At 39.5% G+C, this 16,334-nt stretch overlaps 1 protein-coding gene across 2 annotated transcripts in view; it reads right to left on the bottom strand.

Annotated features, from left to right (window-relative positions):
- The window catches only part of RNF145 (ring finger protein 145), a 51,349-nt gene extending 36,500 nt beyond the window's left edge, over nucleotides 1–14,849 (bottom strand). Inside the window, exons 1-3 of one of the 2 annotated variants that reach the window (XM_046666608.1) lie at nucleotides 14,709–14,849; nucleotides 8,640–8,841; nucleotides 883–991 (exon numbers count right to left, since the gene is read on the bottom strand). In XM_046666608.1, coding sequence (XP_046522564.1) covers nucleotides 883–991; nucleotides 8,640–8,823 — 293 coding nt within the window. In that variant the 5' untranslated portion in view covers nucleotides 8,824–8,841; nucleotides 14,709–14,849. Of the gene's footprint in view, nucleotides 1–882; nucleotides 992–8,639; nucleotides 8,842–14,281; nucleotides 14,414–14,708 lie in introns of those variants that run through there. The other variant, XM_046666607.1, reaches the window with a different exon arrangement.
- Between the last annotated feature and the right edge of the window lie 1,485 nt (nucleotides 14,850–16,334).

The following is a 16,334-nucleotide window of genomic DNA, read 5'->3' as shown; positions in this document are numbered from 1 at the left end:
TCAAGCAAAAAGAGGAAGACTGGCAACACATATTAGCTCAGGGCCAATCTTCCTCACCAAATTAATTAATTAATTGATTTTTTAAAAAGTCAACCATTCAATTCTAGTAATATAAATATGCTATTTCTAAGATTAAATTTCAAGCCTACACCAAAATCTGTTTCAGACCTCTAGACAACTGTATTTTGTTATATATGCAAAGTAACTGCCAGTTTTCTTAGATTTGGGAATATATTTCATTATGGTTATGCATGTCGATCAAAACAAAAGAAATTATACCTCCTAGATTTATTATACCCCATTACATTTACTGTGTGGCTTTGGTTCACCTGTATTTTCACATTCTGTTCCAAAGTAGGAAGCTCATATTCACTGGTAGACCAGTCTTAAAATTTAGGACTAGCAAACGTAGGCACAGATAATATTGCTAAAGAGGCAGAAATTCTTAGCTCCATAATTAACCTCATCAAATAATCCATACCAGTCACCACCGACATACATGACTGCCTCATATGCTGATTCTGATGCATCATAACCTGACTTCCTAAAATGAGGAAAGTAATGAAGTGCAAATGGTCAAAATGTTCCTATAGCCTGTCTTTCGAAATTCTTTCTTATGTAGTATAGAAAAGCTCATGGGTCTCTTGTAAACATAACCTTAAGGCCCATTTCAAATTCAGCTTGTTTTTAAAAGCAAAAAAATTTGAGGCATAACCCCAGCTAATAATCTTGTATGATAATAATTATTTTGAAAAGTATGAAAAAAACTGTTTTGGATACCTACCAAAGCCTCAGCTCAACAGTGTTCATGAAAAGTATTTTATTGGTAAAGGAAAACTTTAAATTTAGTCATACATTTCAAAAATGCGGTCACATTCTTACCTGGAGATTTGATGTCCAGCATAGAGGAGCAGGGCGGTCAAAAAGTATAGGTAAAGCTGAACCAGATGCTGCCTTGGCAAGGTTAGTAGCACAACACTTAAGATATAACCTGTAGTAGAAATTAAGAGAGATATAAATAAAATATAATTCTATTTAGTCTCTCAATTAATCACACTAACAAAAAGAGCTTGAATTTCTCAGATTGAACTTTTACTTTCCAACTGGGTTTCAACAACTTTAAGGTTTTTCACTTTACTATCAAAGTAAGCTTACCATAGTAAAAGCACTATGGATTTTTTTGTGGAGAATATAAAGCATTTTTCACTCCTTTTGTACCTTTTCTCTACTTTATAATCAAATACATCACACAATGGTACAACAGGACTCCTCTCATCATCCACTTTTCCTTGAAGTCTACCTATCTGTTCTATACCACTTCTCTCATTCTCTAGTCCCAGAGGAAGAAATTGGTGTCTTAACACCCCTCTCTAAGGCTGCCCTTTCCGTTTGACTCAAGATCGTATTTTTCCAGCTTCTAAAGACCCTCTACCCACTACATCTTCACTCTTTCCCCTGATGCCAGTCCTGACACCTCTGTTTTCAGAGGATGAGCAGGGTTCTTCCCCAGTCTGAAAGATAAAGTTCTCTCTGCACTGACAGTGACTTTCCCTTTTTCTATTACCTAGTTTTCTCATTCCACTGACAAATGTTATAAACTATTTATACTGATGTCTCTATTTTCTAATCATCTATTATTCTCTCTGTACCCTCTACAATCTACACACCTCTACAAACCCCTTTACTCTTCCACTCTAAAGAAACTAAGAAGTCAACAATTACCCACTTGTCAAATCTAACGCGTCCTGCTTGTCTGTGTGCCAGCATCTGAAGCAACCACCCTCAAAACTCTTCTTCTTTAGCCCTGTGACATGGAGTTCCTTCTACCCTCCAAATTCTCCCCTGAACATTCTGTTCACCTTCCCAGATGAACAGAGGAAATTTAGTCCCTGAACAACTGCTTTCCTCTCTATAAACTATCTACCTCAAACAATCTATTTTGCTGTTTCAAATATACCACTCCAAATGTATGCTATCAACAAATAGTTACTGAGAACCTACTATATAAATAAAAAAACTTAATGATTTTTTATCCTAAGTAGACATCTCATAGCTCATGATGCCTGAGATATATTGCACTTAAATTTCCTCACATAAAATGAGTACAAACTGAGCTCTCTTCCTCGTCCCTTCACAAGCTGGCTCACCCCCTCTTTCACTCTCCTAAATCCCATTCACTCTGACTCAAACCTGAGCCATCTCTTCTCTCATCGCCAAGTCCTGCTGAGTCTTCCTCAATAGGCCTCCTATATGTTACCCTTCCTTTCCAGTCTCTATGCTCCATCATAACCTGCTCTGTAATATAATAGTATACTGCTATTCTTCTTTCGGTTTCTTTCCTTCCTCCTCCATCCTATACTTCATTACCAGGGTAACAATCCCAAAACCATCACTTTCATCTAGACAACTCTCTTGCTCTAAAACCTTCAAAAAAAGTTCTGAAGTTCTCAGCCTGATATTCTAGGTCTCGCAAAATCTGGTCCCAGTCTACTCTTCTATAACTATTTTCCTTATTAATGAGTCTTTATTAGGACACAGATATCCCTTCTTAGCACCTAATGCCCCTCTCATGCTGAATCAATCATGCTTAAAGCTAAGAAAAAAGGAGCAGTGTGCCAGAGACTAGAGGTAGAATTCAGATTTCTCATACCTCCTAACTTCAAGAAAAATCCAGCAGAAGACAGAGATAAGTATGTCTATTTGCTTTGAAGTTCTTAAAATAATTTCCCCAATTTATTTTGTTAATCCCTATATCAAAGGACTTCAGCAGTATTTAAAAGGGTGTTTATTATATTTAGCAAGCATTTGCAGTGTTTGTGGCTGAAGGATTTTCCAATCAATCTATCACATGATTCCGCTCCTTAGATCCTCCACATCTTTTAATGAACTACCATTTTCCTTTCCAGATATTATCTTTCTCTTCTCCTGCACATCTCATAAAAACAGCTGTCAAATCCTCTAGACTGAACAAATTGTTTTCATTCATTCTTTCAATTATCCAGTCACTCAACCCACATTATTACATGTAAAGCCATATGCATTCCTACACATGGAAGATCCAAAGAAGAACAAAGTAATCACAGTCTAGTGAAAAAATAAACATGGACAAAATTATGATACAATATTGGTGTTATAATAAATAAACATTAGAAGGGCTATGGTTGATTAAGTGATTAAATTTGACCTGGACTTCCGGGTGAATGATCTGATATTTATCAGGCCAAGAAAAGGGGAAACATTCCAGGAAAAGAGAATAACAGGTATGGAGACCATAAAAACACAAAGGATATTTTCAGGAGACAGTAAATTCTATAGGCTAGACTAGAATTTGATGTAAACAGAAAGAGTATTGGGAGAGTTCTGGGAGATAATGCTGACAGAACTGGTGGCTAAAGCCTCAATATAAAGCCTTGCATAGGATGAGTTAGACTGTGCTAATGGTTCTCAAATCCTATAGAAACCTGTTTAAGCGAGGGAAGAAAACAAAAAGAGGTAAGAAAACAAAAGACAGAACAACAACAAAAACCCTATGGCTCACCTATATCCCTATTTTCACACTCCAGTGGAAAAATTACTCTGTGATGAGAAGAAAATATATCACACAAGAGGATTTTTGAGGGATTATGAATACTTATGCTAAAACATAGTAGTATGAATGAATCGTTTGAACTACAATATGTACATAATCTAATTATTTGAAAAATACAAACCAAAACTATTGGTGATGCAAATATGTATCACTATTCATTCTACAGAATTAACCAAACAAACCACAATAAATTAAATTGATGTAATGAAGCTAACCCAACAGTAATTTATAATCAAAAAGCAAGACCAGCAGCATTTAAAAATGATGACCTGCTTAAAACAACACTGATGAATCTTCCTGACAAAATGCAGGAATTTCCGCTATTTAAAGATTATGTTAGTAGTGGGGAAAAAATGAGGACCTGGAATAAAACAGTAGCTTAGCGTATAGAGTTGGCAGGGTCAGCAATGACATACATATTTAAATAGGTCTTAGTGGTGATCTATGGGTGAGTGGTTGAGAACAAGGAAGTGAAGATGGTTCTGATGTTTCTAGCTTGGGTAATCAAGAAAACAGCTTTCCTACTGAGATAGGAAAAACAGAAAGAGGAGGAGGTTTGAGGTGAAGTAAAGCTGATGAGTTCAGTGACTGATGATAAGTCGAAGTGCCTATAGAATGTTCAGGTGAACATGTCTAAGGATAGTTAGAAATTCATTCATTATCAGGCACTAGCTAGGTGCTGGGAATACTGAGATAATAACCTCATTCCTACCTTAAAGGAGCTCATAATCTAGTCAGGAAGATAGATGAGCATACGGACCCTCAGAATGCAGCATACTAAGTGCTATAGTGAGGTATGAACTGGGTGCCATGGGATGACAGAGGAGGAACACTAATCTCAGACCAAGGTGGTCAAGCAAGCAGTGGAAAGTGGAGAGATTTGCAGCCAAAACTATGTGAGATCACCCAAACAACAAAAGATGAAAACTAAACATAAATTCTGGGCAACACTTAAGAAGTCTAAAGGAAAAAGACAGCAAAGGAGTCAGAAGGAAGGTCAGCAAGTCAGAAGAATCCAGAAATATTTTCAAGAAAGAAGTGGTCAACAGTTTCACAAACATGGAAAGGTCTGTAAATGAGTAAACAAACGAAGCTTGAGTTTCACATTTTAGGTCACTAATGATTTTAGTGATCACAGTTTCAATAGAATTATTCTCATATTCACTCTTTTGTTTCCAACTTCTACCATGCTAGTTCTGGCTCTCATTACCTCTTGCCTAAAATCCTAACTGGTCTTCTAGCCTCCAGTTTTCTCCCTTCCACAATCCATCATCCTATACAACACTGCCTAAATCAATTTTCTTAAAATACAGTTCACCTGCTCTAAATCCTTCACTGACGCATCACTACCTACCAAATTAGGCAGAATACCTAACATATGCATTCAGGGCTTTTCACAAACGGCCCCACTCTACCTTTTTAATATTATTTCTATTCCCCTTTTTATAACCTATACTCTGCAAAACAGTTCTATAATTAACATTCCACCAATTACATTTGGGCAGTAACTTCTGTTTGCTCTTCTAAGACAGAACCCACACTGGAAAGCTTCTAAATTTGAAGGTACAATTATATCCCATAAACACAAACTTTACCACTCCCTACCTTCATTTTCAAGCTCTTAAAAACAATTAAAGGATATAAAGGGGAGGAAAAATCACTTAGAATAGCAATAAAAAAGATTAAATACCTAGGATGAACTTAACAATAAATGTCCAAGACCTATATAAAGAAAACTTTAAAACACTCCAGAAGGATTCAAAAGAAATCTTGAACACAGGAAGGCTTTCTGTGTTCTTACATAGAGAAGAGTTAGCATCCTTAAGCTATCTCTTCATCCTAACTTAAAATTTAGTAATAATGCAATTTCAACAAAAAGGTCAAGAGGGTTGTTTGTTTTGGGAACAAGACTAGATAATTCTAAAGTTCATACAGAAAACTAACAATAACAGAAAAAGTCTGTTATACAATGATGGGACTAACTCTATCAGACAGGTAAATATAATCTAAATCCTCAGCAAGGCAGACTAAAAGAACAAAAAAAAAGTTCAGAAATGGAACAAAATATACGTGAGAATTTAGTACATAATAATCAGTGAGGAAAAGACTGACTAAACTATTTAATAAATACATGGAGACTACCAGATAGTTATCTGGAAAAAAATTAAATTATACCTATAACACACTGTAAATGCAGATAAATTCTAAATGGAGCAAAGATTTAAATGGAAAAAATGAAATCACAAAAATAATGTTACAAAACATGATAGAATTCTTTATAAACTCAAAAATAGAGAAGGCTTTTCTAACTGACGCAAAATCCTAAAGCTATAAAAAACGATTAAACCATATTAAAAACAAATTCTGCATGTCAAGAAAATCATAAGCAAACTCAGGGGATCTGAAACTGGAAAAAATAATTTCAACTCATCACAAAGGGTTAATGTCCCTAATATATACCAAACTCCCACAAATTGGTAAGAAAAGGCTAACAATCCCACAGAAAAGTGGACAAGGGATATAACTGACAACTGTCACAAGAGGCAATGCACGTTTTTCTTAAATGTGACTAAAATTCAATCTCACTCATAATAAGAGAAATTAAACCTACATTAAAAAACATCTATTTTTCACCTACTGGAGTAGCCAAATATAAAAGCTGAATAACATTCTTTTTTCTCCCTTTTTCTCCCCAAAGCCCCCCAGTACATAGTTGTGTATTTTTTTTAGTTGTGGGTCCTTCTAGTTGTGGCACGTGGGATGCCACCTCAGCATGGCTTGATGAGCAGTGCCATGTCCATGCCCAGAATTCAAATTGGGGAAACCATGGGCCACCAAAGTAGAGCGTGCGAACTTAATCATTCGGCCATGGGGCCAGCCCCTGGATAACACTCTTGATAAGGATGTAGGACTGCAGGAACTCTCAACCACTGTTTGTGGAGGCACAAAATAGTAAAACCCTATGAAGAGCACATTGATCAATATACAAATGTATATTATATACTCTTTAACCCGGCAATTTCACTTTTAGTAATTTATCCCAAGGCTATATTTGGACCTGTTGAAATTATGGCTACACAAAATTTAGTACAAAACTGAATCAAACAGCACAAGACAGAAACTATCTAAAATGACCACCTGTAGAGTAATTAGTTCAATAAATTATGGTACAGCCACACAAAGAAACTATGCCACCATACAACAGAATTGGAGGCTTGTGGGGAGGCTCAACATTTAACCAAAATCTTAAGATACGGCAGAACAGAGAGTGTCAACATAAAAAAACAGACTACAAAGCTTTATTCCATGAATAAAAGAGTAGTTATGGCTCTACAATACATCGTCAAGTAAAACAAGAGGCTCAGAACAGTGTGTATTAAGCTATCATCTGTACAAAAAGTTGGAAATACATTTATTTTTATACATATTTACATTTATATATCAATATATCTTTATATTTACTTATATACATAAAAATATCTCTAGAATTATACACAAGGAAATAAAAATGTCTGCTTGTTGGGGCTCAGAGTGAGAACTTAGTGGATGAGGAACAGAGATAGGAGGAAGATATTTTCACTATACTTTTTATGCTTTTTGCTTTTTAAAATGTATTTAAGGGTGAAATTCTGTAAACCAGAACATTACATAACCATTACATAATACTTTGACACAGAGGTGACTCCAACCAAAAAAACTGTTCAAGCTGAAAATATCTACTCATGTAATTACTGAATTTACTCTACCATAGCATGTAATAAGTCTATCAAGAAGGTTCTGTTGAGTTCCCAAAGTTATGAGCGAGAGAGTATGAACTGCAACTGTACCAGCACCTATTCAATTTCTAAAATTAATGTTTCTGGTTATTAGGCAGCTGTTTTTATAATAAATATTTCAATCTATTGAGAAATTATATATATATAAGCATATTTTTAAACCACAGTGTGAATTACTCTGCTGATTAAGCTAAAAATCTAAGCCAAGTACCCAACTGCACTTCAACAACAGACTGAAATTTTTTTCCATAAATTGGCTAACATACAAAGCCTTTAATAAAGGGCTGCAAATTATAGTGTTTTGCAGCATAAAAGAACATTTCACAGACTTTCCCAAGGTAGTACCATCTAAGAGAGATGAGTTTATTGTACCCAGATGTTCTGCTTCCAGTACACTGTCTTTCCTACTATGCCAACTTCTTCCCACAGTGGCCTATTCGGTAATTTCTTAGAGCTGTAAGAGGTTCTCAGGGCTAAGCTTTCGTACCCAGAAAGTCCATCTACAGTTAAAAATAAATCTCAGAGACAGGACGACCCTTCATAATTTTATAAAACATAACCCTTCACAATTTTACAAGAGATATACTTGTTGATGGAAATTTCTAATAATAAAAAATACTAATAAAACCACTATAGTATATCATTCAAACCACGTCTTGAGTTACACAACAGTAACGTTAAATGAAAATATATTGCCATTATCACTTAAACCAAAAATTAACCTAAAAATTAAGGATCATGACTTTTATTCTTGATAAATTTTATCTGTTTCCTGCCTATATTTCTTGACTTTGATTTCTTTACACTCAACATTACTTTCACCACTAACTCCAAATCATATCAATTATATTTCAAGTATTTTTTAAATATTATATAAAATATAATTTTAAAGTATATTATAATAATATTATACTTCCTATATTTCATTTAACTGAAATGAATGATTTATCTTCAACTGATATTAATGTTTTGGAGCAATAAGGAATATTGGATTTAAAAAAGCTTACTTTCTGAATTACTACCACAACCCAAAATCATGACAAATTAGAACAGGCCAAATATCTGGAAAAGCATTTCTCATTACATTTTATCATAGTAAAACACAAAATGTTTTCGTCTGCCTTAAAGTTTCATCCAGTAAAATAAATCCAACACTGTCTGTTTTCCTCTAACGTAAACCAGAGTTCATTTTACCCAAATTCAAAAATATACAAAGACATAAAATAAATCAGAATGCTCACTAAAAGATTAGAAAAGGTGATGTAGACACTTACCTACATAATGCATATTAAGAGCCAAATACTTATATTGGAAAAGAGGGTTGTTACTGAGGCTACTTCTCTGGATCTGCTGGAAGAAGGAGCTGACATCCCATCTGTACAGGACATCCAACAGCATGATGCTTGGTACCCTCAGGGCCACATTTAACACAGCCTCCAGTTTCTCCTTTGCAGCCATGTTTTTCTTGGAACAGGCCTAAAATTCAGAAGACACAAAATATAAAAATAAGTCAGCTCAAATAGCTTTTAGATATCCTCTTAGGAATCTAAGGACTGCCACATACTATTCAAAAACTATGTTACAATGGATAAAACTCCTTAGCCACATCTACTACTTCTAGATATTTATGAAATAAGCTTTGTATTGTGTTTTCACCTTGACTCTTTCAAGTCTGCCCAATCCTAAGATTCTGATTAAATGTCCAGGCCTCAATACTTAGTTTTAAAAAGCCCCAAACTCCAAATCTAGGCATTTAGTAACAAAATACCCTATAAGAATACTCCAGCTTTTGTCCAATTGACTTGAAAAGAAAAATTCACTCCTATGAAATTATGAGAGATTTACGCAGCTCTTAAAAAAGGGCAAATTTTAAATTGTCATTATATGGAAAAGCCTAAGCTATTCAATAAAAATCTGATAACTGCACATTTAGTTTGCAGCATCTCATAGTCTATCCTTTTCCTTCTTACAATTAAAATTAAAGTATTAAATGTACATGATATCAATACAATCCAGATAACTCATGATATAAAGGTAACATTAGCTATAATATTGTTTCCTTGAATCATTAAAGTTAAACTCTTGGTCTGAAATTCCCGTGGTCTGCCTCCAAAGTAGGAAAACAATGCTCATCTTCCCGTGATACACAGACATGCTGGCACACGGAAGAAGTGAGGCACTGTGAGTCTGCAGCCCATCTTTGCTTAGCTGTTGATGAGCAGTAGGAGTAGTAGAATGGAAAAAAAAAAGTCATGAAGGATCTCCCTGGACAACTTACTATTTAAAAGGGCAAATTCAGCGCAATACTGCTTTAGATGATAGAGCTGCAAATTAATCCAAGGAATTATAAGAAAGAGAAGAGGGCAAACAAAAGTGGGTAAAGGACAATTTTCACAGTAATGATAATTCTGGATTGTTGGCTCTGACAATATCCTTTTAAAAATTTTGCTGAGAACGCTAAACACAATTCTAGCTCTGGCAGAAATTTCAGACATTACAAGACAAATGAAAACATTTATTTCTGAAGAAAATTATAGTGACAGATTGCTATGCTATGGTTAAATATTTGTCAGTATTTCCATTTTACCCTCTAATTTTCATAGCTTCCTAGCTTAGTTTAAAAAAAAAAAAGGCAACTCAACTTGGAACACTGTTAATGTTTTTTAATCTCTGAAAAACTGATGGATTTTATTGATCAGTGATTGCTCATACAACATTCTCATTACCCAAATGTTATATATATATCCTACCAATAATGCAGAATTAATGTTTTTATAAATACTGTAATTCTGATTACTTTAAATGAACAAAACCACCTTAATAATTTTCTTTTGTAAGAAAAAAAATATTGTAAGAGAATCAAAACCAAATAGCTGTATCCTAAGGCCAAAAAAAGCACTGAAAAATAAAATCTCTAATCAATATTTATCGCACATTATACCATTCAGGAACCTGAATTTCTCAAAGCTCACGATATTAACAAAAAAAAATGCTGGGAAGAAATATGCCAAAATATTCACATTAACAATCTTTCAACAGTGGGGCTGGGGAGATTTTTATTTCCTTCTATTTTTTCTCTTTGCCAGATGTCTTAGAATACCCATCTATTATTGGGGGGAGGGGGATATACTTAAAAAAAATTCTTGGTAAAAAGTGTAATGTGCCTACGCCATATAGTTGACTTAAAGAAATATACGGGAAATAACTACTTACTCTGGTAGTCAAACTGTTCACTCAACGCACTCTTGGGATTTTATTTTAAAGTACACAACAACAGATTTTTCTCACAAGCCACCAGTCACGTGTAAAAATTACCACGTACGGAGATAATAATATCACTGACAGGCGTTATACCACAATGGCAAAGTAACTATTTTTCCACATTCTAGAATCCAATACAAATCACTACTGCTTTTGTAAGGAACAAAAAAGGGGACTATTACTAAACTAATACATGTGGTCTATATTTCATCTGACTTGGAGCCCTCCTCTGTTTTTAATATTTTGTTATTTTTAAATGTACCAACTTGCACCATTTATTGTAGCCCTTAAAGGGGTAAACAAAAAAATTTAAACTAAACAAATAACCAATCCTGCATTAGAAACCAAGACCTGAACTTGTAGGGGAAAAAATTTCCCTAATTCTTACAGAGGATGATCTCTCCTACAAAAGAAGGCCATTAGCAGAATGGCACATGTTCCCTCTTAATTACCAGTACTCCTGCCTCACAAATAGAAGAATAAAAAGAAAATCTTGGGTCCCTAAAGCTGTTAATACAGAGGAATGTCCAAGACAGATCCCCAAACTCTACTGCATAGTAAACTCAAGACTGAAACGTCTGAATTAAGGAGGATCTTCAACAGAATGAAACATGCTCATTTAATAACAAATCTAATGCTTACTAAATATTTCATTTATTTCTATATGTGAGTGTTATTTTATCAAGTCATTGGCAAGCTGGCCATGTATAGGGACATGTACAGAGGAAACAAATTTAATACACGGAAAACTAAATCTAAAATGTTACCCACAAGAGCTGCGGAAGGAAAAGAGAAAAAAAATATTTCCCCCAAAGTTTATAATTTTGAAACTTTCTAAAGTAGAAGCACCACGTGATAGGGTGACGACCATCACAAATAAATACCGTACACTACACTCTAACACTACACACTAAACCAACACCTAAACAAAATGCTGAAATATTTATCTTGTTTGCAGATACATGAAATCACTTACACCTGGCAAATCACTATATTAGAAGTATAAGGTAAAAATGGACCCTTCTCTCCTGGGGTGAACAGATTACCATACCTCTGTGATGTTTTAGTTCAAGCTAATTTATCTTTTTCCTAGATTTATTGTCAAACAGAGCTAATAAGCCTATTCTAAGTCAGAGGGGACTCAAAATTCTCTTAAAACCAAAACAATACTAAATAATCCTCAAAAAAAGCAAGAGAACTGAAGGCAAATAAAATCTAAAGGCTTGACACTCCTAAAGCTAAATATCTAAAGCTACTTCTGGCCCTGTTCCATTACCTACATTTTACCTTTCCTGCAAGATTTTTAAATTTCCTCCTTGAAATGTGAAAAGAACCAGGAGAGTAATACTTCAACACAATGTCTCACAAGTAATGTAAACTAAACGTGACTCAAAGATGCTCTACAGAGTAAAACAGCTTAAAAGAAAACCCTTTCTTTCCAACGACGGCAAAAAAGGCTCAACAAATGCTAACCAAAAACAAGACCACAACGATTTCATTAAATGACTTCCCCCTGCTTATACACACAGCAACGTCCTGTGCACAGCTCACCATTCATATTTGTGGGTTACGAAACACATGAGGCCTTATTCTACACTTTCCTGAAAACATTGCATTTTGGTTTTGAATATGAAGAAGTCAAACAAATCATCTTGAACAATATGAAAAACCTAAGTTTTTAAAGTCACAGCTCAACCTGTTGAAGAATTATATTAAATAAGAAACAGAAATGGAAAATGTCCTCTTATCCAAAAAATGAACACTATTCATATCTCCCAGATAAAATTCCTTTTAAAAAGACAAAAATAAGAATGCCATAGATCCAATTCAAAATTATTCAGTACAACACAATTTATGGCTGAAAGTTTCTACACCTTTTTCCCCCATGAAAAGAAAAACATACTATTCTTCATCGTCAATCTCCTTTCTTTGTCCAATCCAACTAAAAAAAATTCTACCATCAGCTAAAACCCATCTTAAGAAAAATATATTTCCTTTACTGTCCATATGTTAGGATGGTTAGTCCTGAAAATGTGAGAGGGCAAAGCTAGACCTTAAAATCCTAAGTAAACTCCGCCAAAACTGAGATATCCTGGAAGAGAAGGCACTTCTTACATAAGCACTGGCACGTTTTAAATAGAGCTGGTCCTCCCCACTCTCACTCACTGCTAGCTAACTTTGTATGTACCTGATTTCCACATAAACTACTAGCAATTCTGTGGCATCTCGTCATCTCCAAAGCGGCCAAGACATAGAGTCCACTCTGAATACAAAGGCCATCTTTCAACTTAAGGAACCAGACAGAGGAAATAAAAACTGCTATCTCTGCCACTGGGCGCGCAGCCTGGGTCACGACTGCAGCACCGACAGCTCATCCTTTGGGCATGATTCAAGATTCAGTAGAACTGCACACTCTGTATTTTAAAAAATAAAAAGACACACAGTCCTCTCCTCTCCTTCCTAACTAGTTTCCTGTTTACTGCAGACTGCGATGCAAAGCCATCCATTAATCTTTGATGCCTTCTCACTGTAAAGCCCCTTTCCTCTCTCCCTGCACCTCCCCCGCCCCTGACGCCTGCTGATCTCAGATGCGTTTGAACTATAGTAACCCCAACCCAGCTCGCTGCAAAGCAGGCAGCACAGCAGCAGCAGCAGCCGCCGCGGCGGCGGAGCTGCTGCCGCCGCGGGGCTAGGGGATTACGTCCACAAAAACTCTGCCAGGAGAGAGGCCCGTGCCAGGGAGCTCTCCTCTCGTCTGGCCAAGGATGCTGGCTCTGCCGCGCCACGCACCAAAAAGCTTCCGAAGAAAGACGCCGGCGAAGTTCATCACACCCGAACAAAAAGGGGACTCATTCCGGAAGGGAGGGGAAGGGTCTCGGGGGTCCTTGGGTGGGAAAAGCAGAACTGGAGGGGGATGCAGAAAGGGTGGCAAGCGAGAGGGGAAGCGATGAGGACAAAAAGGAAAGGATAAGGAACGCCTCACTGTAAAACAGGACCGACAGACGGGATGCAGAGCAGATGGGTCCCCATTCGAAAAACGGCTTGGCAGGCCTTCCCCCCCCCACCCCCAAACAACCTCCAACCGCATGAAAGTGGGGAGGCCGAGTTTGGGGCTGCGTGGACCCAAGGGTAAGGCGAAAGGAAAGAGGGAGGAAAGCTGAGAAGCAAAGTGGACAAAGACGCAGAAGAGGGAAAGTTGGAAGTGGGAACTGGGGGAAAAGAGCAGCTAGGAAAGCAGCAGCTCAGGAAGGGGCTTAGAAAAGGCCTCGAAACAGGGAGCTGGGCAAGCGATGGGGGAGAGCTCAGAGTGAGGGCATCTCAGGAACGCCGGGGGAGGTGAGGGTAATCTCCAGGAGGGTGGGGAGGCGGCGGCGGACACAGCCCGGGGCTGGGGGAGGGGACTCCGTGCGGGGCCCCGAGAGGAGAGGGCAGAGTCGGAGGGTGAGGGGCCCGGAGGACCGAGAGAGGGGCTGGCGGCTGCGAGGGAGGGGGCGCTGCGGGTGAAGAGGGGATGTGGAGGATGGGAGGAGAGGAGGGCGGTGAACCGGGAAAGGGGAGAAGAGGAAGGAGCGGGCGACGGGATGGGGGAGGGGAGGGAGGATGTGGGAAGTGGACGGGGGGCGCCGGGATGAGAAGGGGGGTACCGCTCGGTCACCTCGGGCTGCGGCCTCCCTCCCCGGGGGGCGGCACCGCCGGCGAGCAGACGGGCTCCGCAACTCCTCGGCTGTCTCGCCCGCCCTCCCGTTCTCCTCGGGCGGCGGCGGCGGCGGCGGGGGCCCGGACGGCGCGGCTCACAGCGGCGGCTCCTCCGCGCCGGGCCTTGGTTGCTGCGTCTTGGGAGGCGGCGGCAGCGGCGGCGGCAGCGACCCGACCCGTGCGGTCACCATCGTCCGCGGCAGCTGGCGCTCACAGGCCGAGCCCCTCAGCAGCCGGCGGCGGCCATGGCCTCCTGCGCTCACTCCTCCCGCCCCCGGCGCTCTGCGGCGGCGGCGGCCGGCTCCCGCTTTCTGCGCCTGCGCGCCGCCCTGCCAGCACGGCGCGCCCCCTCCCCCGCCCCCGCGCGCGCTCCCGCGCTCACTCACAATCACACCGGCCGGGGGTTCCCGCGCCGTCTCCGGTACGTGGGCGAAAGACACACGCCTCCCGTGGCCCGCACAGCCGGGCTCTGGCGGCTATGGAGACGCCTACCACAGCGACACCTGCACGCACACTGTGACACCCGCCATTCTGACACACGTGCGCTCTCACACTCCCCAAACACCACCAGCCTCACGCGCTCACACCCACACTCACCTGCCGGGACCACGTGGGAGGATTGGAGGGGCTGATCCTCAGCCGGTGCAACCGCAGTAGCAATGATGCCGGAATTTTAGTTAACTCGCTCACTGACTGGCCTAGACTGCCAACTCCGTGGCGTCAGGGACCATGTCTGTGATGGCTCAGCAGTGCCTAGCCCAGAATAGGCGCTAAATAAACCTCTGTTGACTAAATGAGTGATGCCCGAATAAATGAATTGAAACTGTTCGCTATCTTTAATTTTAAAATTCTGACCTCTTGGTTTAAAGAATTTGTTCGAAGAATTTTACTATAGTATGAAATGAAATGGCATTTGTGTGTTTGTTTTTTGGTCCAAGGTTCCAGTGATTAGCGTACACACCCTCTTCCCAAGGTCGAGGAAACCCATTTGTTCTGCCTGAGTCGCTAGCACTGACCATCGTTCCTACCTTAATTTAAATGCCTACACACTTTTTAGGGCAGGAGCTGTTCCGAACTTCCCCCACAGTAGAAAGCCTGGAGCACGTTGTGTGTGCACAGAACGAAATCACGGATTTTGCTAGTCTTCTGGGCTTTGGCAGGACTCCTTATTGCCCAGTTTTTCTACTGCCGTGCCTCACCATGACCTTCCACAAATTCCCCCTCCAGAAAAACTCCCTACACTGTTCTTTGCTTTGTCTTTGGTTAGTTCCTGGAGAGCCAGTAGCTACTTGGAACCAGTCTGGCCTTTGAGGGTGACAGTGTCTGTACAGTATACACAGAAGACACACAGCTAGTAGTGGGTAAAATGTCGCAACTATACTGGATCATCCTGAAATTGTGAAGCCTCAACTTCTGCATGTTACAAAAGAAATGAGCCCACTTCAATCTAGATTTCTGTGTTGGGGGCCTTCCTTGGAAATTCAAGTCTCTGGCCTCTGCATTTCAAATGGCAAAACCCAGTTCTGAGCAACCTTTGTATCCTGCTAAAATTGTAAAAGCGAGCTCTACATTTAGAAAATGTAATTATTGGAGATATCAGTCTATCAAATTCTGAGTAACTTCTCTTTTACTAGTTCGATAGCTCTGTAGAAATCAAGTTTTAGGGGCTGGCCCGGTGGCGTAGCAGTTAAGTTCGCCCATTCCACTTCAGTGGCCGGGGGTCTGCCGGTTCAGATCCCAGGTGCGGACATGGCACCACTCATCAAGCTATGCTGTGGCAGGCATGTCACAAAGTAGAGGAAGATGGGCACGGATGTTAGCTCAGGGCCAGTCTTCCTCAGCAAAAAGAGGAGGGTTAGCAGCAGATGTTATGTTAGCTCAGGGCCGATCTCAAAAAAATAAAAAAGATCAAGTTTTAGGGGCCAGCACCCTGGCCGAGTGGTTAAGTTCGCCCGCTCTGCTTCAGCATCCCAGGGTTTCGCTGGTTCGGATCCTGGGCACAGACGTGGCAC

This window comes from Equus quagga, chromosome 7, assembly GCF_021613505.1.
Source record: "Equus quagga isolate Etosha38 chromosome 7, UCLA_HA_Equagga_1.0, whole genome shotgun sequence".
Classification (NCBI taxonomy): Eukaryota; Metazoa; Chordata; class Mammalia; order Perissodactyla; family Equidae; genus Equus; species Equus quagga.
This window is presented reverse-complemented; position numbering and strand designations above follow the sequence as displayed.